This window comes from Blennius ocellaris (genome assembly GCF_963422515.1).
Source record: "Blennius ocellaris genome assembly, chromosome: 11".
NCBI classification, from domain to species: Eukaryota; Metazoa; Chordata; class Actinopteri; order Blenniiformes; family Blenniidae; genus Blennius; species Blennius ocellaris.
The window spans coordinates 27,446,882-27,468,195 of record NC_137660.1 but is presented as its reverse complement, the minus strand read 5'-3'; the positions used below and the strand labels follow the sequence as shown (position 1 = coordinate 27,468,195).

The 21,314-nt window shown below is 42.9% G+C and overlaps 2 protein-coding genes across 2 annotated transcripts; both read right to left on the bottom strand.

The window, feature by feature from the left end:
• Positions 1–395: 395 nt before the first annotated feature.
• Positions 396–7,451, bottom strand: igf2b (insulin-like growth factor 2b). Its single transcript, XM_080505405.1, has 4 exons — positions 7,264–7,451; positions 6,058–6,208; positions 4,085–4,269; positions 396–2,520 (listed from the first exon to the last, which is right to left on the bottom strand). The coding sequence occupies exons 1-4, from the start codon at positions 7,336–7,338 to the stop codon at positions 2,281–2,283; spliced, it is 651 nt and encodes a 216-aa protein (XP_080361531.1). The 5' UTR covers positions 7,339–7,451; the 3' UTR covers positions 396–2,280.
• A 3,604-nt stretch (positions 7,452–11,055) lies between these two features.
• th (tyrosine hydroxylase) lies at positions 11,056–20,041 on the bottom strand (the record flags this gene model as incomplete). The annotated part of the gene is made up of 13 exons (XM_080504898.1): positions 11,056–11,302; positions 13,144–13,277; positions 13,413–13,508; positions 14,570–14,626; positions 14,721–14,790; positions 15,927–16,062; positions 16,141–16,286; positions 17,578–17,628; positions 17,726–17,793; positions 17,912–18,000; positions 18,109–18,283; positions 19,359–19,562; positions 19,958–20,041. The coding sequence occupies 13 exons, from the start codon at positions 20,039–20,041 to the stop codon at positions 11,143–11,145; spliced, it is 1,470 nt and encodes a 489-aa protein (XP_080361024.1). The 3' UTR covers positions 11,056–11,142.
• Positions 20,042–21,314: the final 1,273 nt, after the last annotated feature.

The following is a 21,314-nucleotide window of genomic DNA, read 5'->3' as shown; positions in this document are numbered from 1 at the left end:
ATTATTTTTGGTACAAAGCATCTACAAAAAAAAGCCTTACAACTCCAATTGGAAAACAAGAGATCATACAAAATAAATCCGTCAGTTGAGCATCAGTGCTACGTATATTATTTGGACCAATTTTTTTTCAAATATATTTTATAACAAAATAAATAATGCCTTTATACAGTGCCCTTATTTGTATTTCAACAAACAAAAAAGCTTGGCGGCTCATTACGCAAGATACAGCTCAGACTAAAGGAAAATAACACAACGTCCCTGGAAACTAATTTATATATCTATATATTTACATATATATATATATATCTATACATATATAGATATATATAGACGTGTATATATATATACATATATATATATGTATATATATATATATATATATATGTATTTTCAAGTATTTGTTTTCAGGCAAAAGCATGTGAATACTACTGATATACAATAAAAATAAAATGTTAGTTGACATTATTGCTGTTTTATTCCCTTTGAATTGAATTTGTGCCTTTCTTTAAAACTGTAAAATAACATAACAATAACCATGAAAACAGAAAAAGAAAAAAAAAATGCCTAACTTGGAAAAAAAAAAAAAACAGGAATGTCACGGTACCAGAAACTGACAGGGTTTTCCTTTTTTTTTTTTTTTTTTTTCTTTTTTTTTTTTCATTGAAACATTGATATGAAAAAAAAAAAAAAAGAGACAAAATAAAATATAATCATCATTATCCCACTCGTCCTTTTTGTGTCCATGTCGCGTTACGTCCCGTCAGAGCAGTCTGCGAAAAAAAAAACCCCATGGCAAAACTGGAAGTACCGTCCCAGAACTGTAGTACTGTCCCCTTCCAGCAGGCGGTCCACAGTGTCCCACGCGTCCCCCACACTGCTCCGTTTTGTCCGGCAGCCTCGGAGGAGGGACAGGAGGAATGAGGACTTCGTCTCGCGTCCCTCCTCGGGCCGTCTTGCGGCGAGCGGCCGCTAGCGCTAGCGCTAGCGCTCGCCATGAGCCTTCGACGCCAGCACAGCCCATGTGTTTGTTTTGTTGTTGTTGTTTTTGTTGTTGTTGTTGTTGTTTTTTCCTCAGTGACTCTTCCCCTTGACATTGCCACTGTCAGGAGCTCCCCCATATCCTTTATTTTCCTTATTTAAAGTCACACTTTCCTTAAAACGGAAAGTTTTTAATATTCATTCAAAGAAAAAAAAAAAAAAAAAGAGAAAAAAAAAGAGAAAAAAAAAAACGTGCTTTTCAACCTCTTCTTTGAGTCCATCCCCAAAGCTAGCACCATGACATTTTCTTTTTTTTTTTTTTTTTTTAAGCTACACGTTCATTGTTCATAAAAAAATAGTGCCATTTTTTTCTTTACTTTGACGTAATCCGTGGCAATGTGCAATTTTGCAGACTCTTTTCTGCTTTTTGTTTGTGATCAAAAGGTGCTGGAACAGGAATCTAATTTTACAAAATAATTCCTTACAGTGTGGAAGTCCCTTTATAGGTAGAGGTGCAAACTAATAAGAGAAAAAAAAAGAAACTAACAAGAGATTTTCTTTTTTTTTTTTCTTTTTTTTTGCCTCGGGGAGAAATGATGTGGAATGGAATTCTTTCATGCGAGCTGCTCTTCACCTTTCGGTTGTCTTCCGACGAGGACGGGGAAAAGAAACATTCCGCTAGGTGTCCTCTTGACACTTGCAAAACCACAGATCTCTTTCATCTTCGTTTTTCCTCCCTTCTCTCCCCCCCCCCCCCCCACCCTTCTTCTTTTTTTTTTTTTGTTTTGTTGTTTTTCTCTTTTTTGCTTTAAAAGATCCACCTGAATCGCATTCAAGCCGAATTGTTAACTTTTTGTTTCGACGATTTGTGTTTTTTTTTGTGCCTTTTGTATCGGTGACTTGAAAGAGCGAGGGAGCGAAAGAGAGTTCAGACGGGAAGAATGCGAAGAAATGTTTGTGTGCCGGAGGAGGGTGGGTCGGGGTTGGTGGTGGTGGGGTTGGGGGGGGGGGGGGCACTAGAAAAGGCCCAGGGGTTCAAGACGTGGTGGATAAGAGAGGAAGGGGGTGGGGGGGGGGGGGGACTGGTGGGCTCGGACAGGGCAGGGGAGGTCAAAGAGGACTGCCACAGAAATGACGTCAGAGACAAAGCTATAATCCCCTAGTCTCTCTCTTTTTTTTTTTTTTTTTTTTTCCTTTTTTGTTGTTTTTTTTTGTTGTTTTTGTCACCCTCAAAACTCTTGTCTGTGCAAAGGGCTGGCAGCGGGGTGGGGTGGGGATCGGGGGGGGGGCGAAGGGGGGGTCTCATTTGTGGTTGACAAAGTTGTCCGTGGTGAGCAACACGGGAGGCAGTTTGCTGGGCAGGCTGATCAGGGGCCGGTGGAGGATGGACTGCTCCCGGGCTTTGATCTTCTCCGCCTGCCGCCGGAACTTCTTGGCCCTCAGGATGGCGGGGACGCCCCTCCGGAGCCGCTGGGCCGCCTTCCTCTGCCACATCTCGTATTTGGAAGTTTTCACAGTCACATGCTGCTTCCTCGGGACTTCCTATTGTGGCGTGGAGGCGAAAATAGAGGCGGGAGTTAGTTCAGTTCATTAGGCTTGATAACATACTGTTAGCAAGTACTTATTACAATGGAGGGAACCCTTGTGAAAACATTCAGTCATTGTCGCCCCCCCCCCCCCCCCCCTACCCCCACCCTCCCCCAGTAAAATGGAAATCAAATGATGGTTCTTATGGAGCCGATCGCCATAACAAGGCTCGCCTCGCCTCCAACTTGCCCTTGTTTTGGTTTCCTCGACTGATGGAAGCTGTCAACAAGTACTTAGTTTAGCCTATTTAACATACTGCCAAAAGGGAAGGGCGGCCACCCGGCTCATATACATATGAGGAGCAAGTTCACTACCCCCCCCCCCCCGTCCCCCTGTCCCCCCACCCTCCACCCACACACACACACACAACAACTCGCTGAGCCGCCGCCGCCACAGGCTGAATGAAACGACACATAAACACACCGTCATGTCAGAACTTCCATTATCGCGCGTCCAGACCCCGCACAGTGTACGATATTGTTCCCGAGCGCCACAGATTGAGACACAGTGGGTGGGAGTGGTGGCTGTGAATTTATGCGCGAGTCGCCAGTGCTCCATCTGAATGGCTTGTTTTGGTCCTGCCACTTGAGGAGTGTTTATCCACCCCCCCCAGCCCCCTACAGCCCACCCCCCCCTTCATTCACTTTCGGCCCGCTCAATAGCCGACACAGCTGGCCCTCAGAGCAGCCTGTACCCATCAACTCTCCCAAACCCCGACAAACCAGGGACATGTCCCAACTAATTCCCCCTTGCAGCCCTTGTTTTTTTCTCTTTTTCCATTCCGATTTCAGGCACTGCGATATGTATTTGTTTGTTTACATTTCTTAGCCACTGACTGGCAAAATTATTTAAGCCAAAGCAGAATCACGATAGATGCACATTTTTGGGGGTGGGGGGGGTTTTCTCGAGAAAGTTCCGACAGGATCTCTCAGGGCGTCTGGAAAGCTCCAGTCTCGTGATTGCAGTCGAAGAGATCTGAAGCCCTTTGAACAATTCCCCTGCGTGATTCAGACGTGCTTCAGAAACGCTCCGCCGGGCCAGGTCAGGTGTTTTTGACCATCAATTTTTTTGGACGGGCTTCTTTTCCGTGACTAATAATCACGGCAGTCGGAACACGATGTTCTAAAACGTGTTACGGACCACTGGCCTCCAACATCTCACCCCCCTTACCCCTCACCCCACCTACCCCTCCCTCCCCTTCCTCAGACGCACAGAACTCGACTCTAAACCTATGACTATGCCTTTCCTCTTAGCGTAATGTGCTATGCCCGTGTCTATATCCTTTTTTTTTTTTTTTCCACGACGGTCAGCAACTTTGCCTGGAAGCTTAGTGCTTACCATTGACCCATTGGACAAGATAAACCTGCCTCGGCGTGGGTTTCGGTGTCAGTGGCATAGGGGCGAGGTGCAGGAGATGAAGAGGGCAGATAAAGCCGGGGGATTAACACCGGTTTTTTTTTTTTTTTTTTCCCATGCTGGCGTTGTTGTTGTTGTCGTCGTCGTCGCTGCTCAGACGTACCTGTTTTAGTGCGGGCATCACGGGTATGACCTGTAGAGAGGTGGCCGACACGTCCCGTTCGGACTTGGCGGGTTTGGCACAGTACTGCTCCAGCAGGTTGAGGTCACAGCTACGGAAACAACACTCCTCTACGATCCCGCGGTTCTGGGGGCGCCGGTGGTTGCTGCCCCTGCTGGTCGGCCTACCTGAGAGGGGGGGGGGGGGGGGGGGGGGGAGAGAAAGCAAGGCGAGGAGTGAATAAAGGCCTTAAGAAAAAACACCACACAACACTGGCATCCGTAATAAATCTAGGTTGCTTATGCAGGATTACTTGGACAATCATAGCGGCCCGTGCAGCAAAGAGGATAAAAGGAAATCTATGACCAACTGCAACAAATCTTTTTGTTTGTAGAGGATAATCTGATTAGGGTTATCTGGAAGTCCTTAAATGAGTGAATACACAAGTAAACACCCCGAGCTGAGGAGACCAAAAGAGAGTTAAAAAAAAAAAAGAGAGAGAGAGAGAGAGAGACAGCTAAGCTCCCGGCCCGGGCCTTCGGGTGAGCAAATACATAAAATGGAAACTCTTTGGATGACCTTGTCCTTTGTCAAGTCAGCAGAGATAAAGAGGCCGAGGGAAGGAGGCGAGGCGAGGAGAGGAGAGGAGAGGAGAGGAGAGGAGGGGCGGAGAGGTGGAGGGAAACGGGAGAAAGGGATCGGGAGGCTGAGAACAGAGGAGGAAGAATTCACAACAAAGGAGGAAGGGGAGACGAGACATGAGAGGGGAAAGGTGTAAGAGAGGAAGGCTGTGGGGCGGACGGCCGCGTGTTTGCACGGTGGGGGGGGGGGGGGGGGGGGGGCATTATCCGCAATCAATATAGGCCTCGTTTGAAGTCCTGCGACCCGGTACGGTGCTGGAGGAGTCTCACGAGAGGGATGGCTGGATGTGATATGCAGGAAGAGGAACATGAGAGAGGAAGAGGGGGTTATCCAGGGGGGGAGGAGAAGGCAAAGGAGGAGGAGGAGGAGGAGGAAGGAGGAGGAGGAGGAGGAGGAGGAGGGAGGGAGCACATCTATGTTGGCCCAAATTGGATAATGATCTTTCCGATTGGAGAAGAAGCTCCTGTGGCAGGCGGCGGAGGCGAGGGACGAGGCCCGATATCACTTACGGGGCGCAAAAAAAAAAGTTCCCCCGGGGGTTGGGGGGTGGGGGGAAGAAGGACGAACTTGTAAAATGTGTGTCACAAACGCTTACAGACCAAAGCAAACAGAAGCTTATCCAGTGGAGGATTAAACAGCCACCGCAACGATCGCGCGTAATGCTTCAACGGCCGTCGCCACAGTGGAAGCGCTGATCAGAATTGACGTTAATGATCTTTCCTCTTCAGGCTGACATCAACACCCCCCCCCCCCCTCCCTCCTCCTCCTCCTCCTCCTCCACCACCCCCCCCCCCCCCCCCCCTCCCCCTCGACTCATCAGTGTGGTCTCCTGGCCTGGGAACACTGGTGCTGAGGTGACTGGTATGCCTCTTGGGGTGCTATTACTTTACTGGTAAACAAGCAGCCCATTGTGTCGCTGAGTCGTGTGCGCCCTCGCAGCTCGCCGGCCTTTCATATGCAATGAGAAGGTATGGGGCCGTAAGCAGACTCAGCAGAGCGGCCTGGACCAGGTCTTCACACACACACACACACACACACACACACACAGCTGGCTATAATCTCCCTCACTCTCACTCCTTCTGTGTGTGTGTGTGTGTGTGTGCGTGCGGGAGTGGAGTGCGTGAGAAAGAAAAATAGCAAACACGCATACCACACAGCACAGACAGAGTCTCAGCTATCAAACAGATGTGTGCGAATGATCAACAAGAGAGGAGGGTGGGGGTGGGGGGGGGGGGGGGGGTCCAGAGGAGGGAAGTGAACGGTCGAGACAAATCGACGCGGCCTTTTTTTTTTTTTTTTTTGTGAAAACTTGCATCGGCTGGAAAAAAACCTACTGAAATAGAAGCCTCTGTCTTCGCAGACGAACTGCAGCGCGTCCACCAGCTCTCCCCCACACAGCGTCTCCGCCGAGGCCACTTCCACCACGTAGAGCGCCAGGGCCAGTGCAAACACCAGCGCGCGACTGGTCGAGGACATCTTTTTGACCTGCAGACAGAAACACACATTGCAGATATTGAAAGCGCCTCCGGTCACCGGGTGCGCGCCGCTGTCGCTCCGGAGAGCGCGAGCGCGTAAAGGCGCACGTAGAGAGTGGGAGAGAGAGTGAGAGAGAGAGAGAGAGAGAGAGAGAGAGAAACTCAGATGACAGCCAGATGTTTTCAGAGGTAAGCGGATCCAGTCGTCTCACATGCACTCACATGCACAAACGCTCCCAACGTCAAATACTATCCAGACCCGCGAACTCGGAAAGAAAGTCCGTCGCGTGAGGAAACAAAAAACTGATGTCCAGTCTTCCTTCAGACTGAGCCGCTGTCATGTGTCTCACATATGCTTATATTGAAGGTGGTGGTGGTGGGGGTGTGTGTGTTGGAGGGGAGAGGGGGGGGGGGGGGGGGGGGTGACCGTGGCTATCTGGCTTTCACACTCTTACACAACTCTGCAGAAGTTGCAAAGCCGGCTGCTCGATGGTTAACTCTCTGAAAAAGACAGACTCAGCATATATTTTTTTTTCCCCGAGCTCACCCTGGAGTGAGCTCACTGACCCTCACACCTACCGCCCCCTATCTGCCGGCACCGCCACCAGCTGTTGGCTCCGCGCACCATTCAGACAGAGACGACTAAAATACACCCCCCCCCCTCCTCAAACTCTCTCTCTCTCTCCCTCTCTCTCTCTCTCTCCGCCTGTCCTGTCACCGACGCTTCAAACCTCCAGACGCGCCAGCTTCCTGCGCGCTCCGTGCCATTTACGCATCTTAAACTTTCGCTGCTGCTGCGCTTGGGTGATGTCCGGCTGCGCATTTTTGCGCAAAAAAAACAAAAAAAAAAAAACAATTGATACGATCCGTACATCCATTCAAACAAAAGCGGTTTGCGGAATTAAACAGAGACACCCCCAAAAAAAAACAAAAAACAAAAAATATCCCTACAGCCATGCCAGAGGTCTGTCATTACGCGCACAAGCACGACCCGGAGAAGTAGTTAAAAAAAAACAAAAAAGGAAGAAGAAGAAAAAAAAAAAAGTATTTGCTCCTGGTGGTTACCTTCATTCTGCTGCTCTCCGTTCTCCGGCAGGTGTGGCAAAGTGAGTGGTGTCCGTGTCTTTGCTGGGCTTCCATGTCAGATTGGCAGTAGTCAAAATGTTGGGATGTCGGCTATTTGGCTTGGCAAAAAAAAAAAAAGATTGCAGGTGAGTTAGTTTCCCAGATGGTGAGGCTATAGAGATGGTGTGTGAGAGGCTGTCCCTAAGACTAGGCAACAGGCAAAACTTCTCAGCGAGAAGTATTATATACCAAAACACGCCCCTTACACCCACCCCACCCCCTCGCTCCTCCTCTCCATGGCTGATAAAAAGAAAAAAAAAAAAAAAATGGCCCAGAGACGTTTAGTGGAAAAGTGCTTTAAAGGGAGAAATTGAAAAAAAAAAAAAAAAAAAAAAAAAAAAAGAGGAGAGAGTGAGAGTCACAAAAAAATATGGAACACTTCCATTGGCATTTTCCACGTTTACGCACTGTAACCTACAATCACAATGTTTACACACAGGACGCAGACTGAACAAGAATAGACGTAATTCCTTTCGACTCCGAGAAAAATGCACGATGTCTCCGCCCTGCTGTAATTTAGATTAACATCCAGTGGGGATCGGTGTGGCCAAGGTCTGCGGATTTCCTCTGACTCAGGTGTTCGTGCAGACGCGCGGGGTCAAAGGTGTGCGGCAGTGTGGAGCGGGATAGTAAAGGTTTTGCAGCCATGAGGGTGCCAAAAATAAAAATAAAAATAAAAGGGGGCGGCTGGGTGCAGAGGAGGAGCTCTCAGCGGGTAGACATACTGTTTGGGGGATTCCTCTGACAGATGACAATAAAAAAAAGAAAAAAGAAAAAGTACAATCAGTGCATGACTCACGTAGGAAAGATGGCAAAACAAATGACATTTCTGTATTCTGCATGCAAAAGCCACGTCCAGACGACCACATAGGTGCGTTCACGTGAGACAAAAGCAGTTAAATAGTGGGAACATTTGATTTTCACATTAAAAAAATAAAAAAACAAGCACATTCACTTTTTTTTTTTTCAATCTCTCTCTCTGTTAAAAGTGCACGAAGGCCCCCCCCTTATGTAAGTGTGTCTCCTGCAGGAAGGTGAACATGTGTGCAGGTTTTCAGACTGACACTGACACCTGCTGGCTCCGTCGGTGAACCTCGGCTTGTTTTGTCCCCGCAGCTCCTCAAAGCAGCAGCTCGGTTGGCCAGTCGGTGGGTCGGTGGGTCGGTCGGTCGGTGGGTCGGTCGGTGCGCACTGCGCAGGACTGCTGCCGGCTGCAAGTCACTCACGAGCCACAACCTCTCACTCACCTGGCTGAGCTGCAGGAAACCAAAAAACACGTCCTGACAAACTCCCCAAGGCTCGCTTTTGTCATTTCAATTTGGCCAAAACCCCATTATGCAAAGTCACAACCCCCCCCCCCCCTTCTGTTAAGCCAAATTACGCACAAGAATAGCGCCTTTATCCGTCCGCTGAACATTAAAATATGCGTTTCATGCAAAGCTGCTTCATCATCAATGCACGTGTAATAAGACCTCCATTGCAACTATTCGTTAATTATTCATACAGTTTTTATTGACAGGAGGAAGTAATGGATAACGTAGTAAAATATTGCACTGCAACACACACACACACATACATCGGCTTTATTCTGCGGATACTGTCAATAAATATGGTTTGATTTATAAAACCAGACGGGAACAGCGCGCTAAATTGCGTCCTCTTGTGGCTCAAGGAAACCTCTGATTGCTGCATGAGTCGCCTAATTTATTGGACATAACTTCCAAAGATGACAAAAATAAAAGTATTTAATCGAATTTATTGTTGCATGATTTAAATTGAGGGTATCAAACAGAGAGTGCCATCCAGCCAAGCCAATGATAATGCAAAATGTAAAATGTGATAAAAAAAAGAAAAAAGAAAAGAAAAGAAAAAGAACATTAACTACATCTTTTGATGAAAGCAAGTGATTAGTGTGGGTTACCATGTTTTAATAGTTGTTTTAGTCCACATACATATGAGGACATATGAGGACAACTGGACGTTATAGCTGAGCAGCGTCTTGCAGGACGGGACGCTTAAGTGACATTACCATCAAATGAATACTGCAAGAGGGAAGCGTAGAAAACCCTTTGAATCCTACAGAAATCTTGCAGCCAACTGGGAAGTCCACTCTCAACTTTGCAATTCTTTACAAAAAAAAAAGTTAAAATCGAAATTATTCAAGGAATCTCACTTTAAACCACTTAATGAAAATTACATTATTGTTCAATTCACTTGTTTGTTTGTTTTTTAAGACAAAATGTAATAGAAAACAATCTGGCTGGATTCGAAAGATCATATATATATATATATATATATAATTCTGTTGAAAGTTTGATTTTGATTTACAACGGCTGTTCTTTCTGTTTCACTGGGGGGGGAAAAATATTTGACTGTAAATTTCAATATGTATTTTGATAGACTTGCATCACTGATTCCACCTTAAAAAAAAAAAAAAGATTTATTCGGTATACCTGTTTTTTAAAAGAAACGCCGTCCATGATTTGGCCTTTAGCAGAAATTTGATTAGAGGAAAATTCTATATACACAAATCTAAATTTTCATACTCTGCATTATGAACTCTATGAACTGAGACCAGGTAATGCTGCCCCACAATGCCTTGCTGCAGGAACATTTAAAGGGAAACTCAGGATGAGTGAAAAAGAGGAGCAGATCATGTAAATTACCAATAATCTGCAAGGAACAACTTGAAATAATCTTAGAACCCAGATCCCAAGTCGGAGTTTTCTAGAATGTGGTAGAACCGACACAATAAAGTCCAGTTTTACTGTTTGATTGGTTCATTTATTATTTATTTTACCTTCAGTTCCTCTTTTCCTTTGATTTACATTCAAACCTTGTGATATTTGACATTTTATCAGCGGTTAGAGCCGCAGGGGACTTTTTTTTTATCACTGCTGACGTCACTCACCTTCACCACCGTCGGGTTATTATTATTATTATTATTATTACGCCCCCTAGTGGAAGTGGGATCTGATTGTCAAAACAACGTGGTCGCCTTTCCTTTAGGAAGCCTCCTGATTGCCTTCCCTGCACCCCGTGACGTCATCCACGGGGGTAAAAGAAAAGTGGATAGGAAAGGAGATAGGAGGGACTCTCCATCTCTCCCCCCATACAGGAAGTGTGCGACTATCACAATAAAACACACTGCCTTTTTCGCTGTCATCCAATATCGCTTATCGACTAATAAAGTTACATAACTCGGTATTTATATTGTCTTACTGATACGGTATAAACTGAATCAAGCAGACAACAAGATATCACCTTGCATTTCTTTAATGTCTTGATAGATTGTGATCGGCGCTTCATTACATGCGGTTGTTTGATTTCACTCACAGTGCAAGACAAAAGCCAACAGAAAAATTACACAGCAAAAGAAGAAAAATAGACTGAATTCACACGTCTGGGAAAATAAAGCTTTCAGTGGAGCAGCGAGTTACATTAGAATACGCTTTAATCTGCTTTGTACCTTTATATTTCTTTTCATTTTAAAATAATTCTACCACAGTCATGACATTTCTTTGATTACATTCACTTCAATTTTGTTTTTTGGTTTTTTTTTGTTTTTTTTTACATATTTCTCAAATTGCTTTAAAAGCACGAATGGCCCAGGCAGTTAAATAAACAAACAAACAAACATAATTTTCACATACAAATTCACACAACGGCGAGGATGTGGAACATCTTTGGCAACGCCGCCGTACGGACTCGGCGTCACACTGGAGGCACGGCACAGCAAGGATGAAACACTCAGCGGAGAGCGAGAGAGCGAGAGAGAGAGAGAGAGAGAGAGAGAGAGAGAGAGAGAGAGGGAGGTCATCATGACAGGACGCTCAGGGCGTCCGTCAGCGCCTTCAGCTCGTCCTTGACGCCTTCCAGGCCTCCTTGGATCTTCAGCGGGTTGTCCAGGACCTCCACGCTGCTGGTGTACGGGTCGTACCTGACGGAGAAGGGGCGCTTGATTCCGGCGACGTAGGTCCTGTCGGACGGGCAAACAACAAAACAAAAAAACAAAAAGGCAACGGCGAGGGGGAAATTAATTTGGGGACCGTTCAGACACAAAGGTTCTACATTAAATCCTCATCGATTCCGCTTGTGAAACACTATTAAAGCAAGAAATATTGGTTGATGTCCTGTTCCGGTGCTAAAAATGTTATTTTATAGAGCTTAAAAAGTTCACAAATTCTTCATTTCGTGACCCGAAATGGGGAAGAGGCTGAAGTCAAGGCTTATTTTTTGCCTAAGCCTTAGAATATTTGCGTATCCGCTCTAAATAAAAGCAAAACCTATGAACGAATGAATGAATTGATTGAGTAATGACGCTTTATTTCGAACATACAAATGTAAAAGGAAAAAGAAGGAAAGGAACAGAGAAACATTTCAATTAAAATTAATCAAATTAAAAAAACAACACGTCCGCCTTGATCCACATTTGAACGTCGAAAACGAGTAAAAAAAAAAAAAAAACGGTATTAACTCCATGACAAAAGTTTCCCGTAATTCAATTTAACACTACAATTGTACAGAAGATTGCGATAAACTGCGGTACCTTTCATTTATTCTCGATTAAACAAGCAAGCAGACCATCGCTTGTAATCAATTCTTTATATCTTTTTTTTTTAAACAGATTTATATTTGAGAAAAGAGGTAATAAAATAAGTAAAATCTATTGTCTGATGGAAAGCTTAAACAGATAACAGCGTATTAAGGTTCAAAGGGATTGTGTGTCAGCAGGTGGCGCTCAAAGCCGCTTCACCTTGGTTCTTCTTACTCTGAATTACTTGTGAACCTCCTCCTGCAAACATCAGGATTCCAGATGTTCCATATTCTACATATCTGAGATCGATGCTCAGCTTTATGGAGCGGAAGTGAGATTTTGAAGACCGTGAGCGTTGCGTTCGGCGAACACACTGACAATGATGTAGTTAGTACGCCGGGCCACTGGAGGGCGCTGTTTTGTTTTGTTTTTACTTGTTTGTTTGTTTTTGTAATGAAACCACACGGACATGTGCAGAAAACGATACACTGTAAACGTGAACAAATGGAACGATGATGACGAATTGCCATTATGGATGATAAAACTAGAATACTAGTTACATATTATTATGATTTTTTTTTTTTTATGTGCCGACCAGGATTCTGCATGAGCAGAAAGTGCAGAACTGCAACTTTAGACGCGCGGCGTCGAGGTTTAATCTGTGAAAAAAATCACAAATATATGTACTGAAGCTGTTTTTTGTTGTTGTTGTTGTTTTGTTTTTTTTTATCTATGAACCCAAATGCTTGACTTGGCTTGAAGATCAAAGCCCAGCCGCAGTTTTATTCTGAATATACAGTAAAATCTCCACAATGTCAGACACGTTAAAAGTAAAACTGCTCAAAAAAAGACTTTTATTCTATTTCTTTCTTTTTTTTTCCGCAATACCCACATTTCCGTTCCCGATGTAGCGCGGCTGCCATGTGTCGTGTTCTGCCACCGACTGAAAACTGTCCAAACACTCACTGAAGCTACTTGTTTTGTCCAAACACTCACTGAAGCTACTTGTTTTCTTTTTTGCAGCGCAGCATTTGACGCGCCCGCCAAAATAAAACTCCAGAGTTTTGCCATCGGCAAGAAAGGCCACATTAGTAACAGCCGTCTCCTGGCAGCCGCGGCCGACCTGCTTAAAGTTTGGCTGCCTGTTTTCTGACCTTGTCCTTACGTAACCCCTTCCTTTTAAAAAAAAAATTTTTAATTAATTAATTTGTTTAATTCTTGGGTTTTTTTCCTCTCGGTTCACACGCGTCTGCGTCGTTCCACTAAACAAGAAACGAAAATACCTGAACTTCTCTTTGGCGTCTGCGAAGCTCTCGGAGACGAAGTAGACCGGCTGGTAGTCCTGGTCTTGGTACGGCTGCACCGCGGCGGCCTCCGGTTCGAACTCCCTCGTCTCCGGCTCGTCCGACAGGGAGTGCTGGACGGGTGGACAGAGACAGAAAACAAACAAAACAAAACAAAAAACAAAAAAAACGACTGGCAATGAGCTGACGGGCTCGTTTGGCTGCATTTCGAAATGAACAGATAAAAGAGTAAAGACGCTGGAAGGTACCACAAGTTCTCCGTAGGACGAAAGTAGCCCGGCGCCGTACGCCCTCACCTCACCGTTCTGCTTACACAGGCCATACTCCACCGTGAACCAGTACAGCTGATGGGGGGGAACGGGGGAAAAGAAAGAAAGAAAGAAGCTAATTCATGTCAGGCACATTGTACGTTTATTTTAAACACATTTTGCGCGAGAGAAGTCAAGGAAACGTCAATCAGGTTTACACGTGGAAGTTGAAAACGTGTGAACACGGTGCAGTTTTCACGTCGGGCCACTAGTGGCCGCCGTCCTCCACACGTGTATGAATTATCAACGCAGAGACAGAAAGTCTCATTGTGTAAAAATCCTTTCTCGATCAAGTGAAATTGGAAATTTAGTAGGTGAGACTTCTTAACAGGCTTCTTTCCCCCGGCCACCAGGCCTCTCAATGCCAAATAACATCACACTGTGCAACTATTCAATTTTAACCTATCCCATTTCTCATCCCGCTCTTTTATTTATCGTTCATATGCACCTTATTTTAACTGTTTGACTGTTTGCACTACTTTTTTTTAAATATATTTAAATACGTTTTTTTTTATGCCTTTTTTACCGGTTGCTAGCAAACGACATTTCGTTGCCAGTTCCTCACTGTGTGATGTACTGTGCAATGACAATAAAGAAAGTCTAAGTCTAAGTCTTAAAAGTTACGTAAGAGATTTAAGTTTATTAAAAAAAAAATTAAAAAAAACATGCATAATGGAGCCTATAGCCTTTGTTTTTAGGCATTTCACTATATTCTGCATGAGGAGGTTTCAATAAAATTGGCTTTATGTTGAGATTGTAGTAATGTTGGAGGTCGTTTTTGACATTTTTCATCACGTATACTGTGAAATGGGACCGTATATGTCGCCCCTGAACTAAAATGTGCTCGACATCCCGGTGTCAGGGGATTAAAGTGTCCATTTTAATCTGGAAAACTATTCAAAATCCAAGCACTGGCGATGGTATATTATTAATTTATCCCAGAGTGAGGAAATCCCAGTGTTGCAGTAGTGAAAGATAAGGTGAAGCGGATTAAAACTAAACAAGTGAAACACAAAATTCTTGTTATCGTAAAGCCACAAAACTACACGGATCATTAGCGCGCTAACGAAAACACGGGATTGCTGCTCATGTCTTACCGTGGACAGTTTCTCAATGTCCTCATCCGAAGCCCCGAGTGACGCCAGGCCCAGATTCTGCAGAGAAGCGATCGATAAGCGGTTACCAGACACGTAATGACAGGAAGCGATGGCAGCGAAGTCGACGGGGAACATTTTTTTTTAAACCAACCTGTGAAAACTGGGCGAAGGTGCGATCGGCCAGCATGGGGACGTGACCCAGCAGCTCGTGGACACAGTCGCTGCAGAGGAAACATCGCTCGCTTATTATTGACTTCATAAAAAAACAAAAAAAAATAAACAAAGATCAATTCAACTCAATGCAATCTGGCCTGTTGATTTTAACATAAAACTAATAAAAGGGGAATGTACATATTCAATCAAATCAATCAAACTTTATTTGTATAGCCCTTTACAATCACCCAGTGGTGCCCAGAGTGCTTTACAACAAAACTATAAAAACAATACATGAAGAAATAAATACGAGAATAAATACATTAAAACAACCCACATGGAAAGAACCTATATGAGGACATATGCACATATATGAAACCTATATGCACACATATATAGGTGCATATATGCACACATATAGGTGCATACATGCACCTATATATGTGTGCATATATGCACACATATATAGGTGCATGTATGCACACATATAGGTGCATGTATACACACATATAGGTGCATGTATCCACAAATATAAGTGCATATATGCACACATATAGGTGCATATATGCACACATATATAGGTGCATGTATGCACACATATAGGTGCATGTATGCACACATATAGGTGCATGTATGCACACATTTATAGGTGCATGTATGCACACATATAGGTGCATGTATGCACACATATATAGGTGCATGTATGCACACATATATAGATGCATATATGCACACATATAGGTGCATATATACACATATATAGGTGCATGTATGCGCACATATATAGGTGCATGTATGCACACCTATATAGATACCTATATGTACATATATGTGCATAATCTATAGGAAAATGGCCAATTTTATATATGTCACATATATTAAAAACCTATATCAAAACCTATATTAAAACATATATGTTTATATAGGTTCTTTCCATGTGGGTCCCTTTGACTTGGTCAATTTATAAGTAGCTCGCATGCTGAAAAAGTGTGGGCACCCCTGGTCTAAGAGAAGCTGAGCTGAAGAACGCAGGGCCCCTCCAGGGTCACGTAGAGTTAAAATATCAGACCGGTAAGAGGGACCCAGGCCAGTCTTGAGCTAATGAAAGCATGTATTATCCTTCTCAAGAGCCTGTCGATTCGGGAACGGCTTCACTTTGGCCAGGAGACGGCGCTGATCATATTGAGGCGGCGCGTGTACTCACGGCTCTGGGGAGTGCATGGGGGAGGAGGCGTGGCGGATGTACTGGGTGCACTGGAACACCCTGAAGGCCAGACTGGCCAGGAAGTCCCTGGCCGAGAGCAGGCCGGCCACCGGGCGCAGCTGGACGCCCGTGCGCTCTGGTCCGGGAGTTTGGAGACGAATTATACATTTAAAAAAAACCAAGAAAAACCGATATGGACGGTCGCTTTCGTTACCTTTCAGGAAGCGCGACACGTCCTCCAGCTGCGGGATGTTGTCCGGACTGTAGCCGCAGTAGCGCTCCAGCAGACGGAAGGCCTCCAGGTACTCGCTGCAGGCGTGGCTGACGTACAAGTCCCTCAGGGTGGAATACACCTCCCGCCTTCAGCCAACACAAATTACACTATTGCTCAAGTCACTTGGTTTTTTTGGGTTGGTTTTTTTTTTTAAGACAAAGTGTAGTAGAAAACCATCTGGTTTGATTAGAAAGCTTATATATATATAAAATATTATATATATATATATTTTATATATATTTTTTTTTACAATATATTATATATATAATATTTTATATAGCTTATATATATATATTTAATATTTTATATATATATATATATATATTTCCTGAAAATACAAATACATAAAATAAATATATAAAAGCTTATATATGTAAAATATTTTATATATATATATTTAATATTTTTAATATATTTTTTATAATATATATTATATATATATAATATTTTATATTTTGTATATTTTTTTATAATATATATTTTATATATTTCCTGAAAATACAAATGCATAAAATAAATATAATATAAATAAAATAAATATACATGTATATCCAAGTATAGCACACCTCTCGAGTGATACATACTTAGAAAACATACATACAGACAATATTTTTGAAAAGGAGACGATCACTTATATACACGGACAATAAAAAAATTTCTATTTGGGGATATTTAATAAGATGTAATTAGACATTTCTTTAAAAAAAAAAAAAAAAGTGTATAGGTTAAGCGAGCCGGAACCGGCAAAATAGCGCCAGAATTACCTTTAAATCTAAATGTCAAACTTTTTCTTTCTTTTTTTAACACAGGAGGTGAAAATGTGTATATTTTCACACATTAAAAAAAAACCCAATTAAAACCAAAAAATGACCCAAAGATCTTATGTTTGACACCTGATTCTTTATAACGGTGCACAATGTAATGGTTTTTAATTTCAGAGTTTAAAGTAATTTTCATCACATCCATGAACTTATGTGACATTTAATCACAGGGTTTCAGTCATTCACTTATTATCGTGACTTATCAGCAACAGGAAGACATATTGAAGCCGTTTGGATGAAAGAGATCTTAGTGTGTCTTTTATTATTCCTTTAGGAAATGTTTTAATTAAAAAAAGGAGGGCATTTAGTCATTTTAAAGTCTCTATTAAACGTTTCTTACTCAATATTTGTGAGAATCATTGTTCCCAGGCCACGGTTCCATCTGTACCTCATTTACTTTAACAACCACAACAAAAGAAGGTCTCTTGCTTCAAAGTGTTTGATGTGAACCGCAACTTTTCTCACAGTAAAATAACAAGAATAATAAATTTCCAAAAAAAAAAAAAAAAGTTAATTGATGGTGTATTACTTCTAAGTAGGAAGCAGCAGCTCTTACCATGTACCGATTTCCTCTTCTGTGTATTCCACTCTGGGGATCAGCTGCCCGCTGAGGACAAACACATGTTCTCGTTCAACAGAAATAATCACATTTTAGATTCACATGCTTTTTGTATTTAGTTTAAAAAAAGAAAAGTATATCTCACTGTCTGTATTTGAAGGCAATGTCTCCAATCATCTTCCTCCTCTGTCGGTAGACGGCGTCTGTGAAGCCCTGTTCAAATCAAATATGCCGAACACTGATCACATTTTGTCAACTGGTAATGAGTAATGTTTTTTTTTTTTTTTTTTTTTTTTTTTAAATGTCTGCTGCGGGCATCGTCCCGACTTACAGGATGGTCTTGATCCAAGTCGGGATCAAATTTGGTGACCAGATGGTGACATCTGTCCAGATCTGCGATCCTCTTTGGGAACCAGTGAACTTGAAAGGAAAAAAAACAAACAAAAAAAAAGAGAAAGGGAATCAATCAAATTGTGCTTTTTTTTTTTTTTTTTTTTTTCCCCCACTTATGTCACAAAGGTCGTTTACACTTGACTTCTTTGGTGGTTTTCACGTCCTCTGCGTTCCTCTTGACGGAGCTGACCAGAGTGCCGACGTCGGTCAGGTGCACCTCGCAGCGCAGGAAGTACTCCAGCCCCCCCAGGCTGTCCTTCAGCTTCCGGCACGGACGCGTCTCCAGGTGGTGGATCTTGGCCTCGAACGTCTGGAACACAGCCGAGGAACGGAGATGAGATCAAAGCGCTAAAGCGACAGAATGGAGCAAGTCACTGAGATGAGATCAAAGCGCTAAAGCAACAGAAAGAAGCAAGTTTGTTTTTTGTTTTTTGTTTTTTTAAATTGTCACATTGTGCAATACAGCCCCAAAACTTTTCACATGAAACGTTTTATCTGGGGTTTGTTTGGTTTGTTTGGCACACTTCAGGTCACGTGACTGCTGAGCTCACAGGAAGATCAAACATGGTGGACAACCCTCCTACTTCCGGTGGAAATGGCTATATTCCTCCTATCGTTTGTGGTTTTACGTTTTTGAGAGTTTTTTCTACTTCAACCACAAAGAAACCTGGATTCATTGAGAAAGCGTAAAGAGTGTACTTACAAACAAACAAATAAACAACCAAAAGAAAGTAAGGATAATATCCACAAACCACATCCATACTGTGAAAAATACATTTGTATATTTGGTGATCAAAACCGAGGTAAAACTGCAAGATATCTTCAAATATGATGGATGGATGGATGATGGATGGATGGATGGATGGATGGATGGATGGATGGATGGAATACCACTTTATAAAATGAGCCACACTTGTAGACAAAACGATTGTTTTGTTTTTCGCCAGTAAACAAACCTCCATTGATCATTGCCACGTCACACTCTTATTTTCCTTTGTACCATTAGACGCCACATGACGTTATAAATAAAACCATTCATGAAATAAATGAACAGTTTTAGCAATGCTTTGAAGTTGTGTCCTGATGCGCCCCAGAAAACCATTGAAATGTGACACAATTTATCATGTAAAGTGATTTCAATGGGAGTTTTTACACTTTTTTTGTACTTTTTTTCTTCTAAAAAATGTTAATATGAGAAACGCTTTTTTTTCCCTCTCAAAACGAATTGATTTACTAATACTTAGGTTCAATCTCAAACAGAAATACACTTTTTGACAGACACCAGGAGTTTGATCCATCTAATAAGAGTCTAATTGTAATAATCAGTCATATATTGACTTCCTAAATTGGAAAAATAAAACGCACACATAGTTGTGTTGCGTTACCTCGAAAACTTTGAGCGTCCTCGACAGCGCCGGCGTCTTGGTGTTCCTCAGAGTGAAGAAAATGTTGAGAAGCGCCTTCCCATCGTCCTCCTCGAACACGATCTGCTCGCTGGCCTCGGCCGCTTCCGCCGCCGCGGCCGCCGCCTCGCGCTCCTTGCGCGCGTCCTCGATCAAGCTCTGGCGTCTCCCCAGGAACCTCTGAGACTGTTTGGATGGAGGAGAAATGAGGAAACTTCACATCAAAATTGTCAGTTTTTAAAAATCTGAATAACTTTTCTTACTCTTTCGAGGATATTTCTGGGAGTTCTGAAAATCTCCAATTGCGCATGTGAGTCAATCAATTAGGAAACCCAATTGACTTGTGAAAATAATTTTTTCCAGTTTGTTTGTTTTTTCTTTTTGTTTCGTTTGCTTGTTTTTAGGTTTTTATTTTCTGAGATTTACGTGGATCACGTGTGAATTCATAGGCGTTATCGGTGCGTAATTACGCAAATTGACACTTCGGCAGTTTGAGCGTCCACTGAATATAATTGATACCAAATAAAAATGACATAGACGAGTACGTATAAGTCCAAACTTCTGCTTTTAGTCTCGCTTACCGTGACGGAGTCGGACCTCTCCAGCTCGGATGCCGCTCTGCGGATGCTCTTGGCGGAGGACGTGGAGCTGCTGGAGAGAGGCATCTTCAGGCGTGCGCGTGTGGAGTGGCACTGCGGTGGCGGCGCTGCTCGGGCTTCAGAGGGGGGGGAGGAGAGGGTGGTGGGGGGGATAATTCAGGTTGTTTTTTTTCTTTCCTTCTTCTTTTCCAGCAGACAGGTTGCCTCTTTTTATGGGATCATTTGTTTGCGGTTTGTGACGTCAAACCCGGGCTAATCGCACTCTCGTCAATCAGTGCGCACGATCTGCGACACTCGTCCCAGTTTGAAAGCTGAAGGAGGTCAAGAGACACATGTTTCATGTTTTAAGTTTTATTATATTGTCCAGGGTCTTCTGAATCTATAATAGTGGCAATAATTACAAATGCTTTCAAAGCTAAGTGTGATATGATATAATATATGATGTGATATGATTTGGACAGTGACATAAGCTTTGTTCTGATATCTATTCTTTAACCCAGTGGTGTGTGTGTGTGTGTGTGTGTGTGTGTGTGTGTGTGTGTGTGTGTGTGTGTGTGTGTGTGTGTGTGTGTGTGTGTGTGTGTGTGTGTGTGTGTGTGTGTGTGTGTGTGTGTGTGTGTGTGTGTATAGATATATATATACATACAGACAGATAGATAGATAGATAGATGGATGGATGGATGGATGGATGGATGGATGGATGGATGGATGGATGGATGGATGGATAGATAGATAGATAGATAGATAGATAGATAGATAGATAGATAGATAGATAGATAGATAGATAGATAGATAGATGGATGGATGGATGGATGGATGGATGGATGGATGGATGGATGGATGGATGGATGGATGGATGGATGGATGGATGGATGGATGGATGGATGGATGGATGGATGGATGGATGGATGGATGGATAGATAGATAGATAGATAGATAGATAGATAGATAGATAGATAGATAGATAGATAGATAGATAGATAGATAGATAGATAGATAGATAGATAGATAGATAGATAGATAGATAGATAGATAGATAGATATTTTTTTGCCCTGGGAAAAAGGTATTTTTTGTGAGTTTTCTTTCTTTCTTTCTTTGTTTCTTTATTTATTTAGAAAAAAAGTTTCCCCTGGAGGGGTTAAAAAAAGTAATTGAGCCTCTTTGTTGCTTCATGCAGATTCTTGCTTAAATTTCTATTTCCGTCATACTAACGTTCATTGATGGGGAAGATTTCACGTGAGTCCCTCTCCTGCACAGTCGGGATTGATTTCGTGTAATTCCAGGACATTCCTATCTTGTGCAAATAAAGAAAAAGGACGACGTTGAGAGTCCCTCTAA

Bases quoted from the DNA above. Each gene is read 5' to 3' on its own strand.
- igf2b (XM_080505405.1), bottom strand. From the start codon at position 7,338: ATGGAAGCCCAGCAAAGACACGGACACCACTCACTTTGCCACACCTGC. The intron at 6,209-7,263 runs GTAACCACCAGG...TTCTGTCTGCAG, and splicing joins CGGAGAGCAGCAGAATGAAG to GTCAAAAAGATGTCCTCGAC. The intron at 2,521-4,084 runs GTACGTCTGAGC...ACGCCACAATAG, and splicing joins TGATGCCCGCACTAAAACAG to GAAGTCCCGAGGAAGCAGCA.